Genomic DNA, 26544 nt, shown 5'->3' with positions numbered 1-26544 from the left:
ATGAACTCTGACAGGCTGAATAATGTGATGGACCTTCCATTTGGCATTTTACATCTAGGCTAATTGCTATAATCAGGAAACCTCTATTTCTGCTGGCTCTAAGTGGATCAGTAGGAGAAATGCAGTGCCTAGAAACATCAATTTGAGTTTCATATTCCATACTGCTTTCCAAAAATTGTAGCACACTACACAATATTCAAAACTTTAATAATAACCTTATGCAATCCATTATTCCTACTTCAGCCTAAGATCACATCTAATCTCTTTTTGGTAGAAATACTGGATTCAGAAGTTCTCACTCTTACACTGAGCCCTGGATTAAAGATGAACCAATGCCCTGAGATCGGGCCATACTGCATTCTCAAAAAAATCACCTGTCCAAGTGCAACCAAGTAGGCTACACAATACAAGCCACAGATAGGATAAATCTTAAACTGGTATTGCTGCCAAATGTTCTGCAACGTAAAACTTGGCATCTATCAAGGATAACTGATGTGACAAAAGATCATACAGCACCCCCTTGTTTACCAACTCTGGCGTGAAATTCGCTTTACATTAAAGACATATGGATAAGTAATTGTTTCACTATGCATCTTCTCAGAATACCTAACTGTATCTGAAAAGTTCAATTAGCTTATGCTTGCAATGTGATTTAAACAGGTGAACTAAACAAAAGAGCTAGTATCTACTCACCTTTGTAGTAAAATAAACAATAATCAGCAAGCACAAACCATCTTCTTTTCCATAACCGCATTCCAGAGCTATCCTGAAATTCAAGAAATTTGACATACTTTTCATTTAAGGAAAGCTAACATCTTATCAAACAATTTTGTACTAGTGGATAGTTTACCAGAAGTTTACCTAAACATGGTACTAATTGCAAAAACAAGTGGTTTTCATTAGCAAAATATTATGTACTAAGAAAGGTAAGAGGCAAAACATACAGCTATAAAATAATCGGAGTAGAATATTCAAACTGCTAATTTTCATTAAGTAATTAAATTTGCATCCCAAACAGCATTCAGATTAACCTTATACACAACAAACACATTTTATCTAGATAGATTTATCTTCAATAAAGAAAAAAAGTCTGCATCTGGGTGGCACAAACTCCAACAAGGATTGCCTGTAGACCAAGATGAGAATCACTACACCACTGAGAAGTATGACCTTAGATTTCAATCATCCCCTATAATTTTACAGTCACTCTCCTGTATGTTACCCCTGCTTAAAATCTAATTTAATCAAATATTCCTTAGGAAATAAACCAGATTGCATAATGTGCAAATTCTAATGAAATATAATATAATATGCCTGTGGAGATCTATGCCTCCCTCTCTAGATAAAATATATATCACCTTGTCAAAATGAGTAATATTTACATTGAAATTAATGTTGGAAGATTGCAAAATTGCCAGACTGTAACCTAAGCAAGTACAACTTATTCAGCTGAGGTAGGCCTTGATGAAACCAGTAGCACAGAAAGTGTCTTCAGTCTTTAAGTGCTTAAAAGTAGACGTAAGAAGACAGAAGGAAATAGCTAGAGCAATGTTGCAGATACTATTTCCCTTCTTTCTGCAGTCATATTAAGTATGCAAGTACTTTCTTCTCTTTCCTTTTTCATGCTACAATGCTGTCAACACATACTGTATCTGAGTTCTGATTCTGTCCTGAAAACTAATGGACTTGGGTAGTGGATGTCAAGAGAGTTGACAGCAGTTCTCCATGCAGAAGGAAGCCAACGGCTGTCAGCGATTACACTTTCATGTATATGTAGAATCATAATTGTAAGACTCAGTTTTCAGCCTTCACCTCCTCATCCCTAAACCTAGCCCCTGAATCTCTGGTGATAATCTGATGGATGCAGACTGCCAAATTAGAAGAAGGGAAGTACTCTCATACAACCGTTTGTTTTACTTTTTGCATGCAAGGATGTGCTACTGTCAGCTTAAGAGTTCAAGATGCAGCAGCTGTAAAATTCTGTTTGTTGGATGAAATCCTACAATACAGCCTTTGCTTGGATACTGGTCATGGCCACAGCAATGTGTGGTGAATGGATCCCCATCTCCCTTCATTTTGTCCCTCCAGTTTTCAAAGAATAAAAGGCGTATGGGTTAGAATTAAGCCTTTGATCAGGGTATAAGGGCATAAGGAAGCAGACGGAATAAGGGCTTTACAGCCAACCTCAGGTTTACAGCGCATTCTGAGGGAGGCCAAGATCAGCATGGCAGCAAGCTGACAGGATAAAACAGGGAAAATAACAAGATCTAGACAACAAAATTATAGCCTCAACATTTAACCATGATGTTCATGTCCATTTATCACTGTTTCCACTTCTGAAACAAACCTGTACATAGAACTTGGTTTTCAAACTTGCTGAGCACAAGCCCCTCATGACAGGAGCTTGTGGGAGCACCTAATGCTGCCTTGCATCACCAATGTTCATGCTTCTGGTTTTGCAGTTACATGAAAGGCACTTACTTTTGCTTGATGTGGTATATGAATAGAAACAGATGATTACATGCATACCTGTTTATGTAGCCAGCCTCTTACTATAACAGGAACATTGGGATTCCTCCTGATAGCTTGATCCCTCTTTCCAAAGCTATGAACTTTGTTTCCAGCCTTCATAACCTGTAAAAAAGTATAATGTAGTGGAGGTTTTAAAACTGTACTGAGACTAATTTCTTATTACAAATAGCCTCACTGCAATAATTCATACTTCATTACACAGAAACAAAGTATTTATAGCATTTTCAAGGGCAAGTAAATAGACAACAATATTTACAACATAGCAAAGTCAATCTTCCACTTTCATCAATGTATCAGTGCCAGGATGGTCTGCTTACTCCCAGCTGAACAGCAGCAGCACTGGTGAATCAAGTCAGAAAGGCAGCACTGCTGAAGTTTCAGTATGCTTGGGAAGTATTTTTGATTGTACTACAAGAGCTGCATGCCTGTTTCTCTCTGCAACTTAGTACAAGTCTCTTACAAACAGGACTTTATGCACATGAATCCTACTCTTGCTCTTCATTGTCCCTGAGGGGTTTGGCTGTTTTTTGTATTCCTTCCTGTTCAAATTCAAATATTGGTAGCTTAATAAATGTTTGAACTTTGATCCGGCAAACAAAAGGAGAAGACAGAGTGATGCTGTTAAGGAAGAAACCTAGATGGCAGTAAGTGGAAATCACAAACTAGGCAATGGTTTGTGTTTTACTGCAACCTCAGTTTTGACACGCGTGAGCAAAATTATTTCAAAAACAAACCAGGAAAGTCTATTGGTCCGGGAAAAAGCGAGAATCTCTGGATGAATAATCTGCCTGTTCTTCTCCAAGTTCAGCACAGTTTGTTACTGCAGTTGCTTTAGGAACCTCAGGTGCACAAACCACCGTTACGTTTGCTCTCACGCCAAGGAAACAGCTGTCCAGATTCGCTGTTTCCTTCCTACAATATCTCTCCTTTGTTTGAATCTCTCCTCCCAGCTGGTCAGGGTACTGACGCTCTGTCATCTACAAGCAAGCAGCAGCTCTGGAAACAAGCACTTTAATCTGATGCAAGGGGTGACACCATAAAAATATTTCAGTGTACTGCCTCCTGCCAGTCAAACAACATCTGGATCAGAAGACAGCATATATAATAACGTGCTAGCAAAATATGATAATTTTAGATGGATTCTGATAATTTTGATGACAGACTTTATCAAGCTGCACTGAATTTCACACATTTCAGTAGACATAAGCACACATCTTAACACAGGATTAAGTTAATGGCAATAATCAGTAAGAAAAAAAAATCCACTTTTTCTTTGGTGCTATAGCATATATAACAGCAACATTAATTTAACACTTGTAAGGAGATATCAAAGGGCAGATTTTACTAGATAGCTTCCCTGCGGTGTGTTTACCAGGAAATAGCATGCTGATTTCTGCTCTGCTGAGAAGTCAGGTGAGCCACATGTCATGGTCATTTCTGTGAAATGCTGTGACACTTCGGAGACACCTTACCTGATACCTCAGAGGAGTCTGGCCAAGAGTTAGTCATGGCCATTGCCCCTGCCACTCGGCTGGCAAGAACTAGTTCACTGTAAAAGCCAGCTGAGAATGGTATCACCAAGATCTCTCAGCCCATTTCTCTGCCATGCATATGCTAAGGCATCAGCTAACAGGCTGTAGAGCGCTAGCTTTGTGAAAATACAGCATGTCAATTACGACCACAAAACTTCTCAGTACTAACTAACAGATCTACAAGCAGCAAATCTGACACTAAAGGAAGAAAGAAAAAAGATGTTTTGGATTTCGTGTTTGCTACTGAAAATATTTCAAATGTGAACCTGTGTCCAAAGATCGCTTTAAATGACCACACAAAGAGGACAGCCAAGCTCTAGATTGTCAGGCTAAGTCATATGTATTTTCTTTTGAGAAAAATGAGAATCAATTGAGTCAAGATTTTAAAAAACCTGTTGCAAAATGTTAGATGTAACAGCTACATTACAAGGGTGATGAAAAACAAGGCCCAAACTATTTATGGCTTTGAAAGTCAAAAATCTGTGCTTTGCACCTGAACAGAAATCAGCTTACAAAAGGTACAGAATTTTCTTTCTCATATTTATCCTATGAAGGATGAATTAACTGAGGTACAACTAAAGTATGGCTGATTTACACATAGAGCAGGGTTCAAATTTGATTTTTTTTTTTATCAGATACCTGTCAGTGATAAAGCACTTGGATTCTCTGACCTTACTTAATTTAAAAAAATAAAATAAAATATGGAGACCACAAAATAGAAAAGTTGTCCTTGGACTTGGTCTAAGGACCGACCAATTTCTATTACATAGGAGAAGGAAAAGTTCTCCTAAAGGTGTGCCTTCTGTATCAATATAATATCCATAGTAGAAACAAAGAATAATTCTATAATGCTTTATATCATTTACATTTTCCTATCATATATAGCACTGATCCTCTCATTATGCTCTGGAATAAGACAGTGTAACAGATACTGAATGTCACACCTTGCTAGAATAAAAGGATAGTTTAAAAGAAAATGTATATTTTTGGAACTATTTGTCTGTACTTCAGTACCCTTTTCCTAATTTAAAATATTCTGAAATCATCGTCATGTGTTTTGAAAATGCAGGTCAGAGCAGCTGCCTGTGTCACTGAAGACAAAGAAGCTGCTTTTGACTTCAGTACATGTGTTATGCTGGCTTGTTTGTGAATGACTCGTAAGTTTTTGTAAAAAAACAAAAATGTCAAGAGCCAAAATTTTCAAACTCCTTTTCATCACTGCTTCTTTACAATAACCTCTAGCTGAAGAGGGAAGTTAATAACTTAAGTTATAAAATGGAATTTATTGTTTTTTCTAAAGCGGACAGTAAAAAAAAACAACCAAAAACCCAAATGTAGACAGCCTTCCCCTTGGAACAGATTTTCTAAATAAAAAAAGGAAGACTGTAACTTGGTAAAAATATGCAAATATGTACACATAAGAGAACACTCAACTTGCAACCTACATGGAATTAAAAAAAACACAACACCAAAAACCAGCCCACCTTTCAAAATCATAATCTCTTCCACTGAAAATAATCTCAGTGTTTCACTGATGAATGAACTCATGCATCCTTCTAGTATCTCTAAGAAAACTAGTAAAAAATCCTTTATTTTCACATAGTTAAAACTGAAACTCTCAGAAATCCCTGCTCTTGACATTGAGCATTCATCTACAGTGGCTCTGAACTAAACTGTGTTCTACACTCCAGCTTCAGACAGCCTCACAGAGCTGGCACCATTGCCTATTTCTCTTAACTGTTAAACACGTTCTTTTTTTAACTGCTGCAATCCTCATCAGCTCATCTTGGAAAAACACTTGTAATAATCAGCACCGTTGACAATTCAATTGCTTCTTTTCCACAGAATCCACCCAAAACACACTCTCAAAATGTAGAATCATAGAATAGTTAGGGCTGGAAAGGACACCAAGGTCATCAAGTTCCAACCCCCCCTCCCATGGGCAGGGACACCTCACACTAAACCATGTCACCCAAGGCTCTGCCCAGCCCGGTCTTGAACACCGCCAGGGATGGAGCATTCACAACTTCCCTGGGCAACCCATTTCAGTGCCTCAACACCCTAACAAAAAAGAATTTCCTCCTTATATCCAATCTAAACTTCCCCTGTTTAAGTTTTAACCCATTACCCCTTGTCCTATCACTACAGTCCCTAACGAAGAGTCCCTCCCCAGCATCCCTGCAGGTCCCCTTCAGATACTGGAAGGCTGCTATGAGATCTCCACGCAGCCTTCTCTTCTCCAGGCTGAACAGCCCCAACTTCCTCAGCTGGCTCATGTTCATTTTCTCATTGACCAGCACCCCCAAGTCCTTCTCGGCAGGGCTGCTCTGAATCTCTTCTCTGCCCAACCTGTAGCTGTGCCTGGGATTGCTCCGACCCAGCTGTAGGACCTTGCACTTGGCATGGTTAAACTTCATGAGGTTGGCATCAGACCACCTCAAAAGCGTATCAAGGTCCCTTTGGATGGCATTCCTTCCCTCCAGCATATCAATGTATGTAAGTAATAATATACGCATTACACTGCTATCCTTTATGCTTCTGACTTGGCCAAAGTACTGCGTAGCACAGTAACATTTACAAGTTTCCATTCAGATCATCAGATGCTTTAACAGACTAAATTCTAAACATACCTTACTCTCAAACTGAAATAGATCTTTATTCCTACATATCCTTCATCTGTAATCAATATAAATGGCTTTTAACATGGTTAATAATGTAATTGAATTGGCAATGAACAAGCAGATCTTTGGGACAGACAACAATTGTGGTTTATCAGCCTGTTCTTCTGCTTTTTTTCTCTCAACTCCTCAAATTTCAAAAGGAAGGGTAGATTACATTGGTATAAAGTCTGCAGACAACTTACTCAGCATCAGCATCAAAACGGTGAGGCTCACCCAAAAAATCTATGTGTATTTCTGCAGAACAGCCCATTTCAGCTGTCTTACAGAATGATGTCTTGTGTATTTATACACACATCAATGAAACATGACATTTTGGCTTTTTTCTTTTTATTCTTTCCAACATGCTCTTATTGTTGTACATGGTTCAAGTGACACTTCGACAGAACACATTAATTTCTCTTTCCACAAAATTATTTATTTCAGAAGTTTTATTAAATCCAAATTCAGACTTTGAACACTGCAACAAGCAAGCCAGATGTCTTCATCTCTTTCATCTTGAACTAAGAATGACAAATCCCCTGTACAGTTGGCAGCTTACCTTCACCCTCCATCCCAAATGGAGTAATCCTTAGCTGTCAACTTTCTGCAGAAGAATCAAGTGCAAAGCCGCATACCTGTTCCTGCATTTTCTGATTTGGCACTACTTCAGTGTGCATAGCTCTATATAAAAATCAGTTTGAATTTGGCTGGGATTCCAACACTAATCCTACATGGTTTTGTGATGGCATTCGCAGGGCAAAATTCTGAAAGCATTTAGTAGAAGATAATAATTAGCTATGGGTAGCTAGAAACGTTTGCTGTGAAAGACAGAATATGTCTCTGGCTTCGAGATTGTGTCTCAAGTGTGCATCTGGGAACTCAGTCTTTGAAAGAACGATTACAGAATTTATGGAAGAAAACATTCAGAAATAGAAAAAAGCATCTTAAAATCTACACTCAATGTGCCAAGAATCAACCTCAAAATGGAGGACACAGGTTATTCACTTTATAGCCTTTGTTCTCATTGCCAGCTCACTTCAGTTAAAATTTTGCGTTAGGAATTCAACAGATCTTCCAACTCTACAGAACAACAGGAGTGATTTCAAGCCTGGAAATACATGCAGTGATGAAATAAAGCATGTATAAGATGGACGTTAGCTCTCCATCTCCTTTAGCTGTGCGGTTCTGGTATCTTCAGTGAACTAGCCTTTAGCATACGGGTGACCCTGTAAGTTTTATCCAGTCACCATTTCTGATTTCACTGCTTTGCAAAGCCTGATTGTATCAGTGCAAATATGCTGACAAAGGGAAGCAGAGGGGAAGGTGACAGAGGATGCACGCTTTTTGGCAGAAGTGTGACAATGAAGAAATCCCCAGCTGAAAGTACAGTATCAGGTCCCCATTAAGTTTGCTGATTTGAAGAGTGAAAAAACAAGCCTTGTGCTTTCAAGGCTGGTTTCGGGGGTTTGTTTTTTCAGGAAAAAAAAAAAAAATCAGAATAAGGAGCATAAATACAGCAAATACAAGTGCCCAAGTCCCAGGTACTTTGGTAAGTTCAACTGTTAGAACATCAAAAAGAAATGGATAACTTTATCACATTAAGTGATAATTTAATCACATTAAGTGATAACTTTAGCACATTAAAGATAAATATCTTCTTGAGATTTGACACATGACAGTCTTTGTGTTGATCCAACAACCTATACACTTCAGATCTAAGAAAAAAACTTATTTTATTTTTCTTTTTAGCTTTTCATAGAATTGTTTTAATCTTCCCCAATATTCACCCAAGCATATCAAAACACTAGATTTTAAGTGATTTCAACTCAATAAAATATCTTTGCAGCCAATTTGGCAAAGTCCTATCTTCAACCAAATTACTTAACAGGCTTTGCACTACTGCAGTTTTTCAACAAAACAAAACAAAACTGAGAAGTTGAAAAACTGCAGACAAAGTTAAGAAATCTTATTTCTGCTAATTCTTCCAGTATCCAACCCCTTCCTATTCTTACTGTACTGTAACATATTGTAAGGTCAAAGAAGCATTAAGATAGTTGCTGACACTTCAAGCACAGTGCTCGATTATAGTTTGTGCAGTAATAAACACAGGCCCTTTGTAATGATAAATAATGGATTTTTCTATTATTAAACATTCTGTGTGTGAAAATGGTGTCCTCACTGTTCGTGCACTACAGTGATGGCAGAAAGGGATCCAAGTTGTTACTAGAAAGAGGAACAGCAGTAAGATTTCATGGAAAAGTAATAACTGCAAATTATAATTCCTACTATTCCTAGAACTTTTTGACGTATACACTGGACTGTCAAAAGACTTGCTGGAATACTAGTATTACACATACTTACTTCTGTTCTTAAGAAGCCTCACAATAATTACTCTTTTTCAAATTATCATTCAACACTATCATGTGGATACACAGTGCTCCTATACCTCTTCTTTGAGGTAAGTTATTAGACTCCCAGCCTAAGCCCATAGCCCTATTAAAATTAGGTTTAAAATATTACTGGATTAAAGTGACTGAAGTTCTATTCACAAAGCTGAAACAATAGCATTCTTCCTTTACCTTAGAGACAGGTTTTGTATCAACAGCAGATGTAGTTACTGCAGTGGATGTTTCACTGACCATGCTTGAAGGTCTTTGGGTTATCTGTTGCTTGGACATAGATGAATTCTGCCTAGAAAACAAACAAAACCAGATAATCAAAAGCACATTGTTTCAAACAGTCATCTTTGCCTTTTCATATTTAAGAATCACAGTCAGCGAATGAATGACAGGCTACACAAACATTTCCCACACATCCACAGCTTCCTTGGTACTACCCCTATTATTTTGATTTCAGTATTTTTCTAGCAGATCCTGACAGCGACATTTGATGATTGCCATTTTTCTATGTATCAGGAGGAAAAACCCTGCCAAATCTAACAGAGAATCATGATAAAAAAAAGACCACTCTGAAAAGATAAGTCTAATGCAGAGAAACGAAATTTTGCCAATTTTAGAGTTTTGGCTGCAAACATGTGAAAGAGCCAGTACTGGGGAGGGAATGATAGGAGTCAGCACTTTGCAATAACAAACTTTTTAGTTAATATATTAGCATACTGTTAGATCTTTCACTAAATTCATGTTAGCTCTTTAAATCTTCCCAACATATGATTCATACTGAAAAATGAATTATTAAAACACATTTTAAGTGAGATGGCACAATTAATAGCAGGTATTATCAGAAATAAATAACTTCTGAGTCATACGAAGATTTAAGAAACCAGCTCAGATGCAGATACCCATTTAAAGCATAGATGAGATTAATCCTACCATAAGTACCTGTTCAATGTGTAAGAATTCAGAACAAACAGCTACATGCCAAAATGGGGATAAACAGAAGTGCAAAATCCTGTGGAATCCCACATGCAGGTTGTGAAGAGAAGCCTCAGCAGCCAAGCTTGACAACTTTTCAACCAAACCCACAGGCAGTATTTTCAAAAATCAGTAACAACATAGTTTAGTGAATTATATGTAAGGAACAAGTAGCAATACAGTCACATCAGAAAACCAAAACAAATCAAACTATTAAACATCTATGATTTTCCTTTTCACATTTCAGCAATTCACCAAAGCCATTTAATACAGAGTAATTGTGAGCAGTTACCACTCATAAGAACAGAGAAGAACTCATGACTGTGGTAGCTCAACACAAGGTTTAGCTGAGGACAAGGTGTTTGCCATCATTGCTCTTCCTCAGTTACAACCTAAACAATTGTCTGTCCAAAAGCTTTTATAATTGATTTGGTGTCAGGGAAAGCATATTTTTCCATTTGTGACCACAAAGTTTCAATTAAGCTTGCAAGGAAATAACACAACTTTGATCCCATTTCCTTTATGCCTCCCTTATCTGTCATGAATCCCTTCCTTCTTTCTAACTTTCATACATAAGTCCAAGTCCAAAATACCAGAACAAGCTACAGCAAGTCCCTAAAATCCCTGGCCAGCCTTCAATGCACAAGAGCTTCATTACATCAGTTTGAGTCAATTTGCCTAACCTCCCATAGACCAAGTCTCCTACTTCAGTGTTTAATCAACTTTAGGAATATACAGTTTCAGCAACAGGCAGATTAAGACACTTCCCATATCTAATGCTGCCTAAGCTATTTCTGTTGATCAACCAGTTTTATTATCTGCTTTGACTCTGTTTTTACTTGTTCCCTTTCCACTTTACAAACTTTCAAAACAGATAGAAAATGCAGACTTGCAACATGCCCGCATCTTACTTGGCTTTTCTTAATATTTATCATCAAAAAGGTTCCATTTCCCTGCTCAAGGCAACTAAACTGAGAGTAGGAATTTCAATAAGGGAGGAACACTAACAGGGATGTGACAGAGAATTTTAATCTGCTTCAAGATCAATTGAAAGCATTAGATTTTATATCTTTAATAAGGCCACTAGAAATGAGTGGCAAACCTATGAAAACAAAACATAACCAAGGAAAAGGTTTGGGCTTAGAAGACACAAAATTTCTCTTCTTTCCTTAAGGTTTATATTGTTTACAATGTCCACAATACAAACTACTGAGTTTTGTTCTGTAGGACAGTCACAGGATACTGTCCAGATACTCACTGTGGCAAGGAGGGAGGAAATAAAGTAGTGGGGGAAGAGGAGAGAGGATTTAACATACATGTCCAGAACAATAGTTTGGTTAAATAATTTTTTTTCCTTTTACCAGTAGCTATTTCAGAGAGAACCAACTGTCTCAGGAAAGACAAAAAAAGAACAATAACATTTAAGCTTCAACAAATTTGAATTAATTTTTCTAATAAATTATTTGTATGGGAATTAATATGGGAAGAAAAATAACCCCAGAGGAATGGGTTTAATCTACAAGTTCAACTCTGATTGCACAGATTTTCATTATTCCAAAAGATACTGTTTCACATTGGTTAAAATACTGCAGCTAAAGAAAAACAGTAAAAAATTTAGAACTGGAGAGGAAGATAAGCTTTATACGTTTTTAACAAGACCATCACTATAAAAAAAATCCTAATGAAATACAGAACACTAAATTCAATTTCCTAGCATTTGTAATGTTGACATTTAAGCAATTTCTCTTCTAGTTGCTACTGAAAATGACCACTGCCAATAAATCATGCTGTCCTTTTCTAGTAGCATCAAGATTAATGACGAACTTCAACTTCACAAGGGAAAAGATGTTTTTTAAAAAATGTGAGGTTGTTGCCATGTGGAAGAACTCAAATAGTCAGGAAAATGAGACAGCAAGTCCATTGAAAGAGAAAACACATTATTATTCTCCTACAAAACATTTCTGGCAGCCAACACTTGAGATCCAAACTTTCCATAAATGATATGTAATAGAAAACCCTAAACAATACTGAAGTTAATTTAATTATTTGTATATGCTATTTCAAGGATAAAATAAGATTTGTTGCATGAAATCAAAACATAACAAAACTCATGAATTCACATCTCTTAATTGCTAATTAATACTCTCAGCCTGGTTTTGAAAGCAAATAAAAATATGCAGAATTACCTGAAATATCCCAGGATGTTAATGGAGTTAACACTGTTCTGACCGTATTTACGGATTCATCTTTAAACATAAGTGACTATAGCGTTATTTCTCTGCATTCAGAAACATTTGTTCAAATCACCATTACCAATGATGTTTGATAACATCTGTTATCCAACAGTTCATTCTGTCTTGGTCATAGTGATGTTTTTGTCTATTTGCAGGACAGTTTGTTTACTGCCTCCCCCAAGGGTGTGCAGACATATGCAAAATTGCAGTATGTACATTCAGAGATCCAGTCCCTTCTAAATATTTTAAAATACTTGAAAATAACACTTTATGTTGTACCTCCTGTCAAGCAACATCCTGATCTACTTAAACAATGCTAGTAAGGCTACAGAAATCATTTACCACCTAAAATATCTACATGGCCAATATTTGGCTTATTAAAACAAACACTGAACAATGACAACAACAAAAAAAATTTAATACACCAGTAGCCCATAATGAGAACAAAATACGACAGAACACACTCCTTGTCTCTAAAAGATCATGAAGATTAGTTGACTTAGAAGATCCACATTCATACCAGCAACATAAAAAGTTTCTTTTGTTGGAACTATATACAACTCAAAAATATCATGTCAATCTAGTTTTAAGTCTAGTAAATTTACTATTCAACTAGATAAAAAAAAAAAATCTGTCCTAGTATTTCTATACATGTAAACATGGCAGATATTTCTTTGGGGGTTGGCTGAGTTTCCTCCATTCTCTCCACCTGATATTTTTGCTGCTATAGCAACAAAATGCAATAGACAAAATAAGACAGCTCTCTCCACAGAGGTGATACACAGGCTTTAGCAGCTGCACGAAAAACACGCAAAAAAAGAGGATGACTCTCATTGGATTAAGCACAAAATATTTTTTTACCTATTTTTTTACATTTATGTTAAAATCTTACCTTTTTTAACTTTAACGTGCTATCTTCTCATTTGCAAACATACTATTACAGATACATGGTAAAGCTTCTAATACACAACTACTAGTATTTACCAACAGGTACAATTCAATACATGGCTATAAGTGCCTGCTGCTTCCTTTTGGTATACAATTATTAAAGATCTGTTACTTAAAGAAAGATAAGAGAGAAGAAATGTAAACATTACATACACCTAACCTAAGTAACTGTATCATCGACTTTTCAAAGGAATGCACATGTAACAATGTGGTTAAAGTAAATCTAACACCTGTCCAGCAGCCTTAGCATAGAATCATAGAATAGGTAGGGCTGGAAAGGACACCAAGGTCATCAAGTTCCAACCCCCCCTCCCATGGGCAGGGGCACCTCACACTAAACCATGCCACCCAAGGCTCTGCCCAGCCCGGCCTTGAACACCGCCAGGGATGGAGCATTCACAACTTCCCTGGGCAACCCATTCCAGTGCCTCACCACCCTAACAAAAAAGAATTTCCTCCTTATATCCAATCTAAACTTCCCCTGTGTAAGCTTTAAGCTGTTACCCCTTGTCCTATCACTACAGTCCCCAACGAAGAGTCCCTCCCCAGCATCCCTGTAGGTCCCCTTCAGATACTGGAAGGCTGATATGAGGTCTCCACACAGCCTTCTCTTCTCCAGGCTGAACAGCCCCAACTTTCTCAGCCTATCTTCATACGGGAGGTGCTCCAGTCCCCTTATCATCCTCGTGGCCCTCCTCTGGACTTGTTCCAACAGTTCCATGTCCTTTTTATGTTGAGGACACCAGAACTGCACACAATTTTCCAAGTGAGGTCTCAGGAGAGCAGAGGGGCAGGATCACCTCCTTCAACCTGCTGGTCATGTTCCTTTTGATGCAGCCCAGCATATGGTTGGCTTTCTGTGCTGCAAATGCACACTGACGCTGGCTCATGTTCATTTTCTCATAGACCAACATGCCCAAGTCCTTCTCCACGGGGCAAAAGATAACGCAGCTCAAGTTACAGATTCCTGACAATGTGCTATGTTTTCATCCTGCAGTTACAACAGAGTTAAGGAAATCAGATTTTGGCTTAAAAAGCAGAATTGATGTGATATTACTTAAAAAGGGAAATGCCTTAGGAAAAACAGTAGTGAAATACAGTCTCAGCCTTCTACTGAAAGTATCCAAGTTGTCATTTCATCAAGTGAAGCAAGGGCATCTGGTTCACAACTGACTCATAATCAAGCTAAAATTACACAGAATCATAGAATCATAGAATAGTTAGGGTTGGAAAGGACCTTAAGATCAAGTTCCAACCCCCCTGCTATGGGCAGGGATACCTCACACTAAACCATGCCACCCAAGGCCTCGTCAAACCTGGTCATTATTGGTATCATTTTCCAAAACTTCTTTTCAAATCTTTTTGACTGAAGATTGCTTCCTGGATAACAAATGGCCAGAGCAGTCCACACATTTGTCATTCCTAATTACTGTAAATTAGTTTTCTGATGTTAAATGTGTCCTTTCAATAGATAAGTTAGTTGCAGCCTGAACAAGTTTGTGCTTAAGCCCACCCACCCACCCCATCCCACCCACCACTAATTCCCAGTCAATATGTTGTGACCACTCCTGGATTTGTCATTAATCATAAATTAGAATCAACTTGTAACATCACAACAGCACTGAAGAACAAATTGCCTTTTATGAAATCCTACTACTTCAGAGAGGATTCTTTATCTGTAAGACAAAAGTACACTTGGTCAAAAGGATCCCATGATGGAAAGTTTCCACAGACCTTGTAAATCCAGAGACTATCCTTCCAACCGTGTTCTGTTTGTGAAAGTCATTTCATCACAAGGTATGATCTGCAACACTGATTCCAAACTAATATACAATCCATACAAACACACACCAAAACCATTTCCACACAAATCCCTGATGCCTGAGGGAAAATAACTGAAAACATGGCATAACTCCATTACAATTCCTGGGCCTAAAGACAGGGAGGTGCTAATAGCTCCTTATTTCAGCAGACACCCACAATGCGTCAACAGTGTCATTGGACAGGAATTCAGATACAACTGTGATGAACAGCACTGGTGTAAAACCCACACTGTCGCATAGAAGCAGTACAAAACTTAGGAAACCAGAGCATCCCACACACTTGAAAATGACACCTTTAAAGCAATTTTAACTGATATCTTAAAACCATCTAATTTTAAAAACACTCTGTATGTACTTCAGGCCAATAATAAAGCTTAGAAAAATGTTCTTCCGATAACTGTCTCCTGAGTAGTCACTATACACATACTCCTCTCTATATCCTTTCACCCATTCCCTCATCTTTTAGAACATTAATCTTACTACATTGTAAGATTTTTCCTGCTTTTGATACCATCTCAGTATGAGTAACTAAAGTCTAGAGATGACAAGTTGTGCCCATTCATCTGACTGCCCTCCAAATAAACACCTTCATTTCTCTTAAAAAAAAAATTCTACCGTACACAAAAAGTCACTCAAACTATGTCATCACCAGCACGTTGTTCTTTCACTTCTGCCTGTAATATTTTATCTGCTACTGAGATTACAAAAGCAGAAACAGTGTGGCAAACCCAGGGAGGCACTCAGAGGAGTTTTAGCCAAACACCTGTTTTTCCTTACACATGTACAAATCTTCTTTGTATTAAATATGACTGGACCTTTACAACAGAGTAATTAAAAAAATCAATTAACAGGTGGAAGCTGGAACATAGATGGACAGTGGCTGTTGTCCAGACTGCCTTTGAGATTTGCTCCATTCCAAGATACCTGTTCTCCTCACTAAATGAATTGGAGCAGCTCCTCTGGATACCTGTCATGAGCCAAATCCCTCCGAGCAGCAAGCCATCCGCATACCATGTAACACCTGGGGTGACCTCCAGCTCGGTAGCTGTCCTGCAGTCTTTGTGCAAAGGCCTCTTCCATACACTGCAAAATATGTTCAACATCCTATATCACACTGGTTCGCAGCAGGTGCCTTAACATAGCACTGGCCCTTGGACTTGTTTTGGGCTTGGGGAAGGGCAGTTCAGTGTCTCAAGGTTGTTCCAGAACCTCTGAGCAGAGACCTATGCAGTCATGCTCTACTTTTCTCTCCAAGTCCACAAGAGAAGACATTGTCCTCAGTCTCCTGGCAGTCTTGCATGCTCCTTCTCTGAGCCTCCTTTCTCTTGATTTTACAGTGCTTTAAATTAAATGTAAAGCGAATTAGATGTTACACGGTTTGAAACATAAAGCATTAAGAATTGTATGGTCAGCCATACAAACCACCAATCCAGGCCACTACAGCCTGCTGCCAGCCTCTGTGACACATGAAGGGCTGAAGGCTGCTTAAATAGTGTTAGAAGATTAGGCTGGAAAGGGAAAAGCTATCTGGTGTTGTCCCATTCTCTTGCCCTTTGGAGTGGTTTTAGAAGTAATGTAAAACTTTCTCCTAGACTCCATCTAGGGAAGATATCCAGTCATCCCATTACAGAAGGGATTACAGGAGCAATCTAGCATGCAGGATGATAGGAGTAGACAGGGAGTGATCCAGTGAACCATCAAAATGCCCAGATACGCCACTTTGAACACATGCATTTCTTCTTTTTTTTTTTTTTAATAATCAGACAATCAAGATAAAATGTGCTGGAAACCCATGGATGTTATTCCATTGCTCTAGAATACATTGAAAAATGCCTAATCAACCTTTATATTTATTTTTTTTTTTTTATATACTAGCCCAAGATAGGGAATGTAGAAAACCTAAAACCTAAGAAAACCATGGAATTACAATGGAAACAAGTAATATTTTGTGCATTACAATTTCAGTACAAACCTACCAGTTTGTTCTAAAGACACTTTACATTTATGTTCTCTATGTCTGATATTTCTATAAGGCTAAAGCAGCATTGCTTAAGTATCCTATTTATATTGTCTTTTTTGCTTGCTTATTGGGGAGTGGCGGTTCTTTGGTTTTGTTTTTTATAAAGATCTGGTAAAGATTTTCTCTCAAGCCCTAGCATGGAACAGTGCTAAAATCAAAAACATCACAATGAGAAGTAAATTTTTAAGCATAAACCATATCAATGACATTTTTTTCTACGAAAAGAAGAACTGCCAAAATACTAAACTACAGCAGGTAAAACTACTTACTCTTCTCGCAAAATAAATTCAATATTTTCTGGAGAAACCTGTCCTGTCACAGGATGTCTAAATGACGTGGTCTGCTGATTATGGCTGAAATGAAAAAAAAAAGAAAAAAAAAAAAGAAAAGAAAAAGGAAATTAATATTACTAAATATGGCAAAATATATCTATGACCTCTAAAAGGAAGAACTTTTTACATTGAAGCTTTGCTGCTGCGACTCCAGAAATGAAACATATTTCTGATGTACTTTTAAGAAATGTTTTCAGCTCCTTCCTGCATTCTTGTTGCCTTTGTCAATGACACACTGTACCATTTAATTATTAAACAGGTTAATGTTTTAAAAGAAAGCTAGTTGCAATCCTTAGTTAGGGAGACACAGTTGAATTTATGATTATCTACACCTGATGGTTAGCAAATTATTTAAGCATAACATAGAAATGACACCACATAAATTACTGATTTGTTCTTCTGTAAATGTCACAGACTAGAACCAGTAAAATAATTAAAAATGTCACTTGACATTTTACACAATTTGTAATATTTAATAAGATCACTGACAGATTTTGTAGAAGCTATTTGTTGCATGCTTTTTTTTTTCCTCTAGTATGGAATTTCTTCAATGTTATTTCCCTTACACCTCAATGCAGAGGTTTATATAACCTTAGCCATTCAGCTGCATGGCGAATATAAACATAATTTAGTATTTCATTTCATCTGAGTTGAATTAGAGTCTGGATTTTCCATCAACTATCCCTTCAGAGTACTATCTAGATGTTTTGCAATGCTCAGAGAAATAGTGCTATCTATTAAAGACAATTATTGTATCTGTGTAACTGTACTCATATAATGCAAAAATACAGAGTGAAGAAAGCTTATTTCAAGATAAACTGATAGTCTTCCCTCCCCTCCAAAGTCAGTCATTTCAATTAATTGTATAGAGAACACAAGACAATTTCTAGATTCTCATACGTCATAAGCCCTTTGTTATGCAGGCCTGTCAAAAGAAACATCTAGAAAACCCGTGAAAATCACAAATTTTAAAGAAATAAGAAACCAAAGTTCTTACTTTGGCTACAATTAGAAAGGTTGCGGCTGACATGCAGTTAAGGAGACTTAGAATTATACGAAGTAATGAACCGAGAGCTCACTTATATAAGGTTCTGATTTTTTTATGGGTTTAGTTCACAATAGTTAGGTAAACAACATCCAAAACTAGAATTCCCATCAAATGCAGAAAAATATCATTGAGTATGTTCAGAAAACAAACATAGTAAGACCTCAAAGATCCAAAAATGAACACTTCATCATTTTCTTTTTTTTTTTTTTCATTTTAGAGAAGATTTGGGTTTAACTGTCTAGCACTGCAGGATTTCCACCAGGAATAGAATAAGATATAAAAAAAATATTTCGGGGTTTCAAAGTAATGAAATTCCAAAGCAATAACACTTTTTCAGTAAAGGACATCTAAAAATCAAACAGCTCACGCAGCCATAACATTCAAATGTAAATAGTTCAGAACATGCCTTGATTTTAAAAAACCAAACACAACCTAGCAAAACACACCACCAAAAGCAACCACCGAATGCAATAAACACACACACCTCCAAAAACACCCTCTCCAAAATCAAACAAATAAAAAAACCCACCAGAAAATCAAACAAACCACAAATTACTCACATAAAGTCCCACTTACACCATGAATGGCAAAGGATGTTTTCTGTGTTATGAACTTTTCACCCCTTTTTCCAATATGCCTTGCTACGAGATGTCGTATATAAGGGACCAATAAAGCAAACATTTTCAATAATAAACTGAAAGCTGTGACAACTTATGTTACATGAAAGGACTTTTTCCAGCCTCACCTATTGCAAAAATCCTAACCCTATAGCCACTAAAAACTGTGAACAAGATATTACTTCATTAACTACCCCATGGCACCAGCAACAGCATTCACTCCCTAGGCTGGTGAGAACTGACCTCTGCTACAGAAGTGGGTTAATGAAGTTCCTTTGCAGTTTCTAACTCTTCAGTTTTCCTTTGAAATCCGAGATCAGGAGAAAGTATTTCCATTAAGCCTGCAGTGTAACATGTACAAAGCAACCATCATCTTTTTCTCACAAAAGGACTGAGGAGTATTGTTTTAGAAACAAGCATTTTTATGTGAGTTCATATTCAAATTTTGGGTATATATCCAAAGAAATAAACAGAAACTTGAAGATGTTTTCAAAGAAAATAATACCTAAGTATAAAAATAACATTTACCACACCATCCCATTTTAAGCTGAAAGTCTTTCAAATCAGGACTGAAGCAGTCTGTTAGCCTCTGATATTTAGGCCAGGAGTACTAACTAAAATGCAGATACATTGTTAACTTTAAAAAAAAGAAAGTACCTTGTCAGCTTTATTCTCTAGAGGCAAATATATAATGGGCTGCATCAAAAGAAGCGTGACCAGCAGGTCGAAGGAGGTGATCCTGCCCCTTTACTCTGCTCTCATGAGACCTCACTTGGAGTATTGTGTACAGTTCTGGTGTCCTCAACATAAAAAGGACATGGAACTGTTGGAACAAGTCCAGAGGAGGGCCACGAGGATGATCAGGGGACTGGAGCACCTCCCGTATGAAGACAGGCTGAGGAAGTTGGGGCTGTTCAGCCTGGAGAAGAGAAGGCTGCGTGGAGACCTCATAGAAGCCTTCCAGTATCTGAAGGGGGCCTATAGGGATGCTGGGGAGGGACTCTTCATTAGGGACTGTAGTGACAGGACAAGGGGTAACAGGTTAAACAGGGGAAGTTTAGATTGGATATAAGGAGAAGTTCTTTACTGTGAGGGTGGTGAGGCACTGGAATGGGTTGCCCAGAGAGGCTGTGAATGCTCCATCCCTGGTGGTGTTCAAGGCCGGGTTAGGCAGAGCCTTGGATGACATGGTTTAGTGTGAGGTGTCCCTGCCCACGGCAGGGGGGTTGGAACTAGATGATCTTAAGGTCCTTTCCAACCCTAACTGTTCTATGATTCTAAACTGTCAACAAGCTCTCATCTGAAGGCTTCTAAATTCACCAAGCCTTCCAAAGGTGAATTAGTCCTGTTGCTGAAATTACTAACAGACTAAATATTACTTGCCAATAATAAAAGTTACAGCTGGAAAGCATACATTTCTTCAATATCTGAACAACTGCATTTTGGGACAAGTTTTGCACTTTGAATAGTAAGAGCAGTGAAACAGAAGGATAATTTCTTTACTACATAAAATGCACATGGTGATTCCCAGCCAAGGAGAAGGCATAAAAACCCAAAACTTTCTGCAAATCTGCAGCCTCAATATACTTAGGACTTGACTGGGAAGACAGAAATTAAACCACTGCCACTAATAGTTAGTGTTGCAGACACATAGTGGTTTATTTGAACTTGAAAAGTGAGAGTTTAAGTGTTTTGCCTCGCAGGATTCATTAAGAATAAGCAATACTATTTAAAACAATCTATGCAACAGATGGCTAATGCCCTGCAACAAGGAATTATATAGCAGGGAGACTTTTGTCTACAATGAGAGCAGGCAAACACAGAACAGGTTGCCTAGCAAGACTGTGGAATCTCCATCCTCGGAAAAAATCTGAAACATGGCCAGGTAAGACCCTGAGCAACTGAATCGGACTTTGTAAATTAGCTCCAACTTTAAGTTGGCCTAGCTGCGAACAGGAGCAGCTGGGTCAGATGGGGCCAGAGGTTCTTTCCAACTTAAACTATTCTGTTCTGTCTGCTGCTCCCTCCATCCTTCTCTGCAAATATAATTTAAATCTTAAAATACCTTTGAAGCCTTCCCAGTATTTAAATAAACATATTCTGAGAATATCAGTAGTACCTCGTTTTGATCAGAACAAGAGAAACTGTAGTATTAGACTTACAGATTTAGATTTTGGTTTTTGTTGTTTTCATATCCTTTAAATATTTGCTTCACAGTAATACCTGCTTACACAAAAATAATTACAATAATGTCTCCAGTGGTAGTGACCTAGTAAACTTGTTGCAGTGAAAGTTCTCCCTCCTTTCCAAGCACAAACCAAGAAAAGACTTAGTCCAGTTGTTCTCCAGACACATCAGCCAATCAAGACTCTCAGTAGTTCCTTCAAATAGCAACTGCTATATGTGTTTCTATTGTCCAGAAATCTACCATTTATAACAGGCACAATAAATGAGCCTTAATAAAAGGACACAATGTGCTGCTTTACTCTTCATGCCCCTTTTTTTTTTTAATCTCCCACTAGAGAAAACAAAACTGGGAAAGCTTATGATGCTTCACCATGTGAATTCTGAACACTGTGTAACCTGCATCGGTACACCACCATTCATGTGAAATGCCAAGCTAACTTTTCTAGTAAAACTATGAATTTTCCATGTGATAAATTATGCCATTTTCCCTAGTAATCATCTTTTAATTGTAACAGTTTTGTATTACTCTGATTTTGTATAATTATTAATCAACTTAACCACCAAGGCAAAGCAAGTATGAAAACATCAAAAATTCATGCAAAAATTACATTCACAAGCATCTACCACTACCATCATTATTAAATTACACTATAGACCATTTAAAAGTACTTCTGAATTTCAAAACTACAGAACACCATTTTCCAAGGCTTGTTCTTGGTTTGTGTCTTGGGTTCAGCAGTAGCACTCATTTTTTCTCCTTCTTAGTAGGTGGTGCAGTGCTGTGTTTTTGACTTTCGGCCTGGGAACAGCACTGATAATACTGATGGTTTTAGTTGTTGCTAAGTAACGTTTAGTCTGACCAAGGACTTTCTGGGTCTCATGCTCTGCCAGGGAGGAGAGGAACTGGGAGGAAGCAGAGACAGGACACCTGAATCAAACTAGCCAAAGAAGTATTCCATACCACAGCACGTCATGCTCAGGATATAATCGAGAGTTACCCGGAAGGGCTAGATCACTGCTTGGTCGGGCTGGGTATCAATGGGTATTGTATTCTCTTCCCTTGTTATTTCCCTTATCATCATTATTATTGGTGGTAGCAGTAGTGATTTGTGTTATACCTTAATTACTGGACTGTTCTTATCTCAACCCGTGGGAGTTACGTTCTTTTGATTCTCCTCCCCCTCCCTCTTGGGGGGAGGGGGGAAGAAAGGTGGGGACTGAGCGAAAGGGCTGTGTGGCTGACTTACGGCCTGGGCTTAAACCATGACAGTTTGTAATAGTTAAGACTCAGACTTTTCATAACAGAGTCACAGTTCAAACACCAGTTCTTTCTCATTAGATATTACAAGACAAATTCTACCATTTCACAGCATGCGTACACAACACTTACAAACATAAGTGTGGGCAGTCACCCACTGCATTAAGACCGATGTACTGTAGCAGTTTAGAAAGACTCAAGACGTTCAAGACGTGAACAGAGTTATCTGGCTAACATTAGCCACATGTGAAAGCATGCTGTTTGAGCACCTAATGTAATTTTTTAAGTTGGCCCTGGGTTCAGGAGGTGGAACCAGATGACCTTACAAAGTGGATGATTACTCCTGCTGGGCGGATGGGAGTGATGATATGATAACACCTTTCTGCTCACCATCAGCACGCATCCTAAAACGTTTCTCAGGTGTTGATTAAGTCTGCAAATTTTACATTGCCAATCCTTTGTTTGCACTAACCTAACCTACAATATGATGAAATTTAAGTGATTTAAGCACAGGAAAACCACACAATTACAATCTAGTCTCCATTCTTATAGTGCAATTGACATAGGCAGGCATTTTTAACTGCATGGATACTTTTGCAGAACTCCTAATTACACGACTTCACCTATTCAGGGGGTTGTGGTTTTTTTCTCTTTTTTTTTTTTTCTTTCATTTCATTTTGTATTGAAGTCAAAGCCAGGTTTTAATAATTAACTTTTGGACATGACTGATGCTGATGACCTTTCATTTGAAGTCAAGCAAGTTTATAGACTGCCTCTAGAGTAATCTACATGTCCAGGCAGATGAAGTTGAAATGTACAAATCAACTACTGATTGAATCTACATCACATTAACAAATCTATAGTTGCAAGAATAATTCATGCTGTCATTGGACAGACTGCTCTATAAATTATTATAAGCCTTTTTTAGAGTACTTATTTTCCACATAGGCTGATGGTTTTACACTTACCTGCAAGACCAGATAAGCGTTAACACCTTTATATTGAATTCCCCATTGATGATAGTTATGCAGGAGCACCCAAACTTCTACAGGGAGTTACTGGTATAAAAGGAGAACTCATAGAGTGAAGAACTGCTGTTCAACCAGGAAACTGTTACTCCAAACAGGAGAAAGTGCTTGCATCCAACCAGGCAAACAGCCAGGCATACTATGCTTTATTTCATAACATATTTCTGAAATATATCAATAGCTTCAAAATAGTTCCAGCATTGCCTTCCGAGTAACTTTTAGATACTTGCTTTCAGAATTAGCTAGAAAGAATATCAATGAGTAGTCCAACGAAATCAGTGCCATCAAAGTTCTGCAAATAATGTTATTAGAAGAAAAATGCAGTGTAATACAGATTTAATTTGGAAGAATTGACAACAAAACCAAAAAATTGTATTACACAAGCAATAGCATCACTTCAAGCTGGAAGCACACAAAACCCCATCTTCTCAAGATACTAAATGTTATCCCCATTTCAAAATAATAGTGTGTCTCCTCAGAATTTCATTCAAATCCTTGCTGCACTGTAATCAGCGTCTGGAAGACCTTCTTAGGGCCAAAATTTCACCCCTTTATACAGTGTTTTAACCTATAAACTACTGCATGAGAATCACAAAGTGATTGTTTCAAATCTCACACCCTCCTTATGCTATCACCCTGAGAATTCACAAGTGTTCAGTTATTTATTGAGAATACAATTCTGGAACTATCTTGAGCAGCAATGTCTGTGACTACAATCAGTCAACACAAGAGCCTGTGCTTATACAGACAGTTAAGGGGACAGCTGGCATGACATCAGATTAGATCGTAAACTGACAGTCATGCTCTCACATAGCATCCTTCCTTCTACCTAGCTCACTTATGATAAGGTGAAAAATGAACTGCAAGTTTCTTTGGAACTAAGTCAATCTTTTTTTCCTGTCTTAATGAACTACAAAAAATAATTTATACTACCCAATAGTAATATTGGCAGGAAAGGTTTTGTTGTTAATGAACATCCTTGTTAGAACAGATCTAATAAATCAATGGTAAACTAATATGAAAAATGCCACAGAATCACTACAGAGATATTTCATCACTAAAAGAATAGATAAAAGATGAATATACTATCATCACAGGATCATCACAGATTTCCATAAGTAATACAGGCTGAAGTCATCTCCTTATTCTCAGTTCCTTTTGATGCATATCAGGAGGCATCATCAGGTTTCTATTAACTCACAAAAAACACATTCAAGTAACTTGAAATTAAGGAAGTGTGTTAAGGTTTTAAAGACAAGGAACTCCTTAGAAAACAGAACATTCCTGAAAAGTGAAATTTGATTCTATTTCCTTACTTCTGCAGTTTAGGAAAATTACAGTCTCTGCCTTCAAAATTGCAAATTAAATCTAAAAATTCTCTGATCACAGAAAAATAAAATTATAAAGGTAAAACCTCACATTATTATATCACATCATCTTAATTCAGGCTTCAAACTCACTTAAGACTGTTTCTGTCTTTCCCACTAAAGTATTTGAAGATTGTCAGGCAATTCTCCATCAAACTCCAAAATAAAATCTAGTACCTTTAAAACTATCTATCTAAATTAATTTGGAACTTTACTACCTAACAAAAGCAATCTTTTAGAGACAATGAAACATCACTAATGTCACAATAATAATGTGCGTGTATATATAGATAAATAATGTGTATAATATATATAAATAATGTGTAACATATATATATATATACACACACACACATACACACACACAACCCCCCTCTTGTGTCCAATGCTGGCACAGATATTTCAGCAATAACTATGACTTCCATAGGATTAAAGGGTTGGGACAAATGATCCCAGCAGTCCAATTTCATGCAGCAACTCTGAAGACAGATGCTCACGTAGAAAGCAAGTTTGTTTTTTTAATCAAACATTTTGGGAAGTATGGAGGTATTTGATTTTCCACCGGGGGTCACTGGTATGACAGGAAAGCAGCAACTTAACTTTTTCACTACTCAGTTTTGTACTACACATAAAGCAGCACTTGCCCTAAAGCCATTCACACAAAAGAACTATGTAAACCTAATGTAACCACCTTACAGCAGCAGAGTTGCAGAACAGTTAGACGTGAAATGCTGCTATAAACCAACCCTGCCACAAGGCAACAACATACAGAGAGCAACATGTGACATTACTTATTTCTTCTGGATCCGCTACACAAACTAAATCAATAAATTTACTAACAACAAAAAAAGTAATGATTCCATCCCTGGCAGTGTTCGAGGCCAGGTAGGACAGAGCCTTGAGCGACATGGTCTAGGGTGAGGCGTCCCTGCCCATGGCAGGGGGGTTGGAACTAGATAATCTTAAGGTCCTTTCCAACCCTAATTATTCTATGATGTCACTAAGTAATATGATTAAAACACTCTGGGTAAAAGTAGCATACCCTCAAATTCCAATGTCAACCGCAATTTAAAGAGTTTGGTGAGGAAGCAGTACAACAGGGATTGCCTTATAAGCATAGTATTTTGGGAAAAGTACTTAAGGGAAGCTTTACACACAAAAAAGTATTTCTCTCAGTTTTTAAGCCATAACAAAACTGTTCAAAATAAAAGAGATATTCATATGCATAGTATCTAAAATTCCCAACAGACACCAAATTCCCCCAGCAGTCCTACTTGAACACATTTTACTTTGCTGCAAAGACTTACATAATAATAGACACTATGATCCACATTGTTCTAAACATGAGAACAAAGACAAGTTTTCCAGCATTCAGCTTTCATCTAAGTAACAAGCCATACAGTGAAGAAAGTTGAAACAATTTAACGCAACATCTATGAAAACTGAATAAAACAGCTTCCAAAAAATTTTATTCCTCTGCCATGTAATAATAGCCTCAAAATATTTCCTCTTCATCGGCTTTTTAATGATGAAGACAGATTTCAGTTTCTTAAGACAAGCACACTTCTGATGCATAGTAAGAAAAAG

General features: G+C 37.5%; 1 protein-coding gene across 2 annotated transcripts in view; it reads right to left on the bottom strand.

Moving 5' to 3' along the window:
- The window catches only part of PLEKHA7 (pleckstrin homology domain containing A7), a 162707-nt gene that overhangs the window by 52081 nt on the left and 84082 nt on the right, over positions 1 to 26544 (bottom strand). For both annotated transcript variants that reach the window (XM_057418314.1, XM_057418315.1), the window contains exons 4-7: positions 17390 to 17473; positions 9304 to 9415; positions 2530 to 2634; positions 694 to 766 (exon numbers count right to left, since the gene is read on the bottom strand). In XM_057418314.1, coding sequence (XP_057274297.1) covers positions 694 to 766; positions 2530 to 2634; positions 9304 to 9415; positions 17390 to 17473 — 374 coding nt within the window. The remainder of the gene's footprint in view (positions 1 to 693; positions 767 to 2529; positions 2635 to 9303; positions 9416 to 17389; positions 17474 to 26544) is intronic.

The sequence above is a fragment of the Pezoporus wallicus genome, unplaced genomic scaffold (genome assembly GCF_028554395.1).
Source record: "Pezoporus wallicus isolate ANWC-B61680 ecotype Strahan unplaced genomic scaffold, APGP_CSIRO_Pwel_v1 contig_2025, whole genome shotgun sequence".
Taxonomy (NCBI): domain Eukaryota; kingdom Metazoa; phylum Chordata; class Aves; order Psittaciformes; family Psittacidae; genus Pezoporus; species Pezoporus wallicus.
The sequence above is the reverse complement of the archived record's forward strand: the minus strand, read 5'-3'. Positions and strand labels throughout refer to the sequence as shown.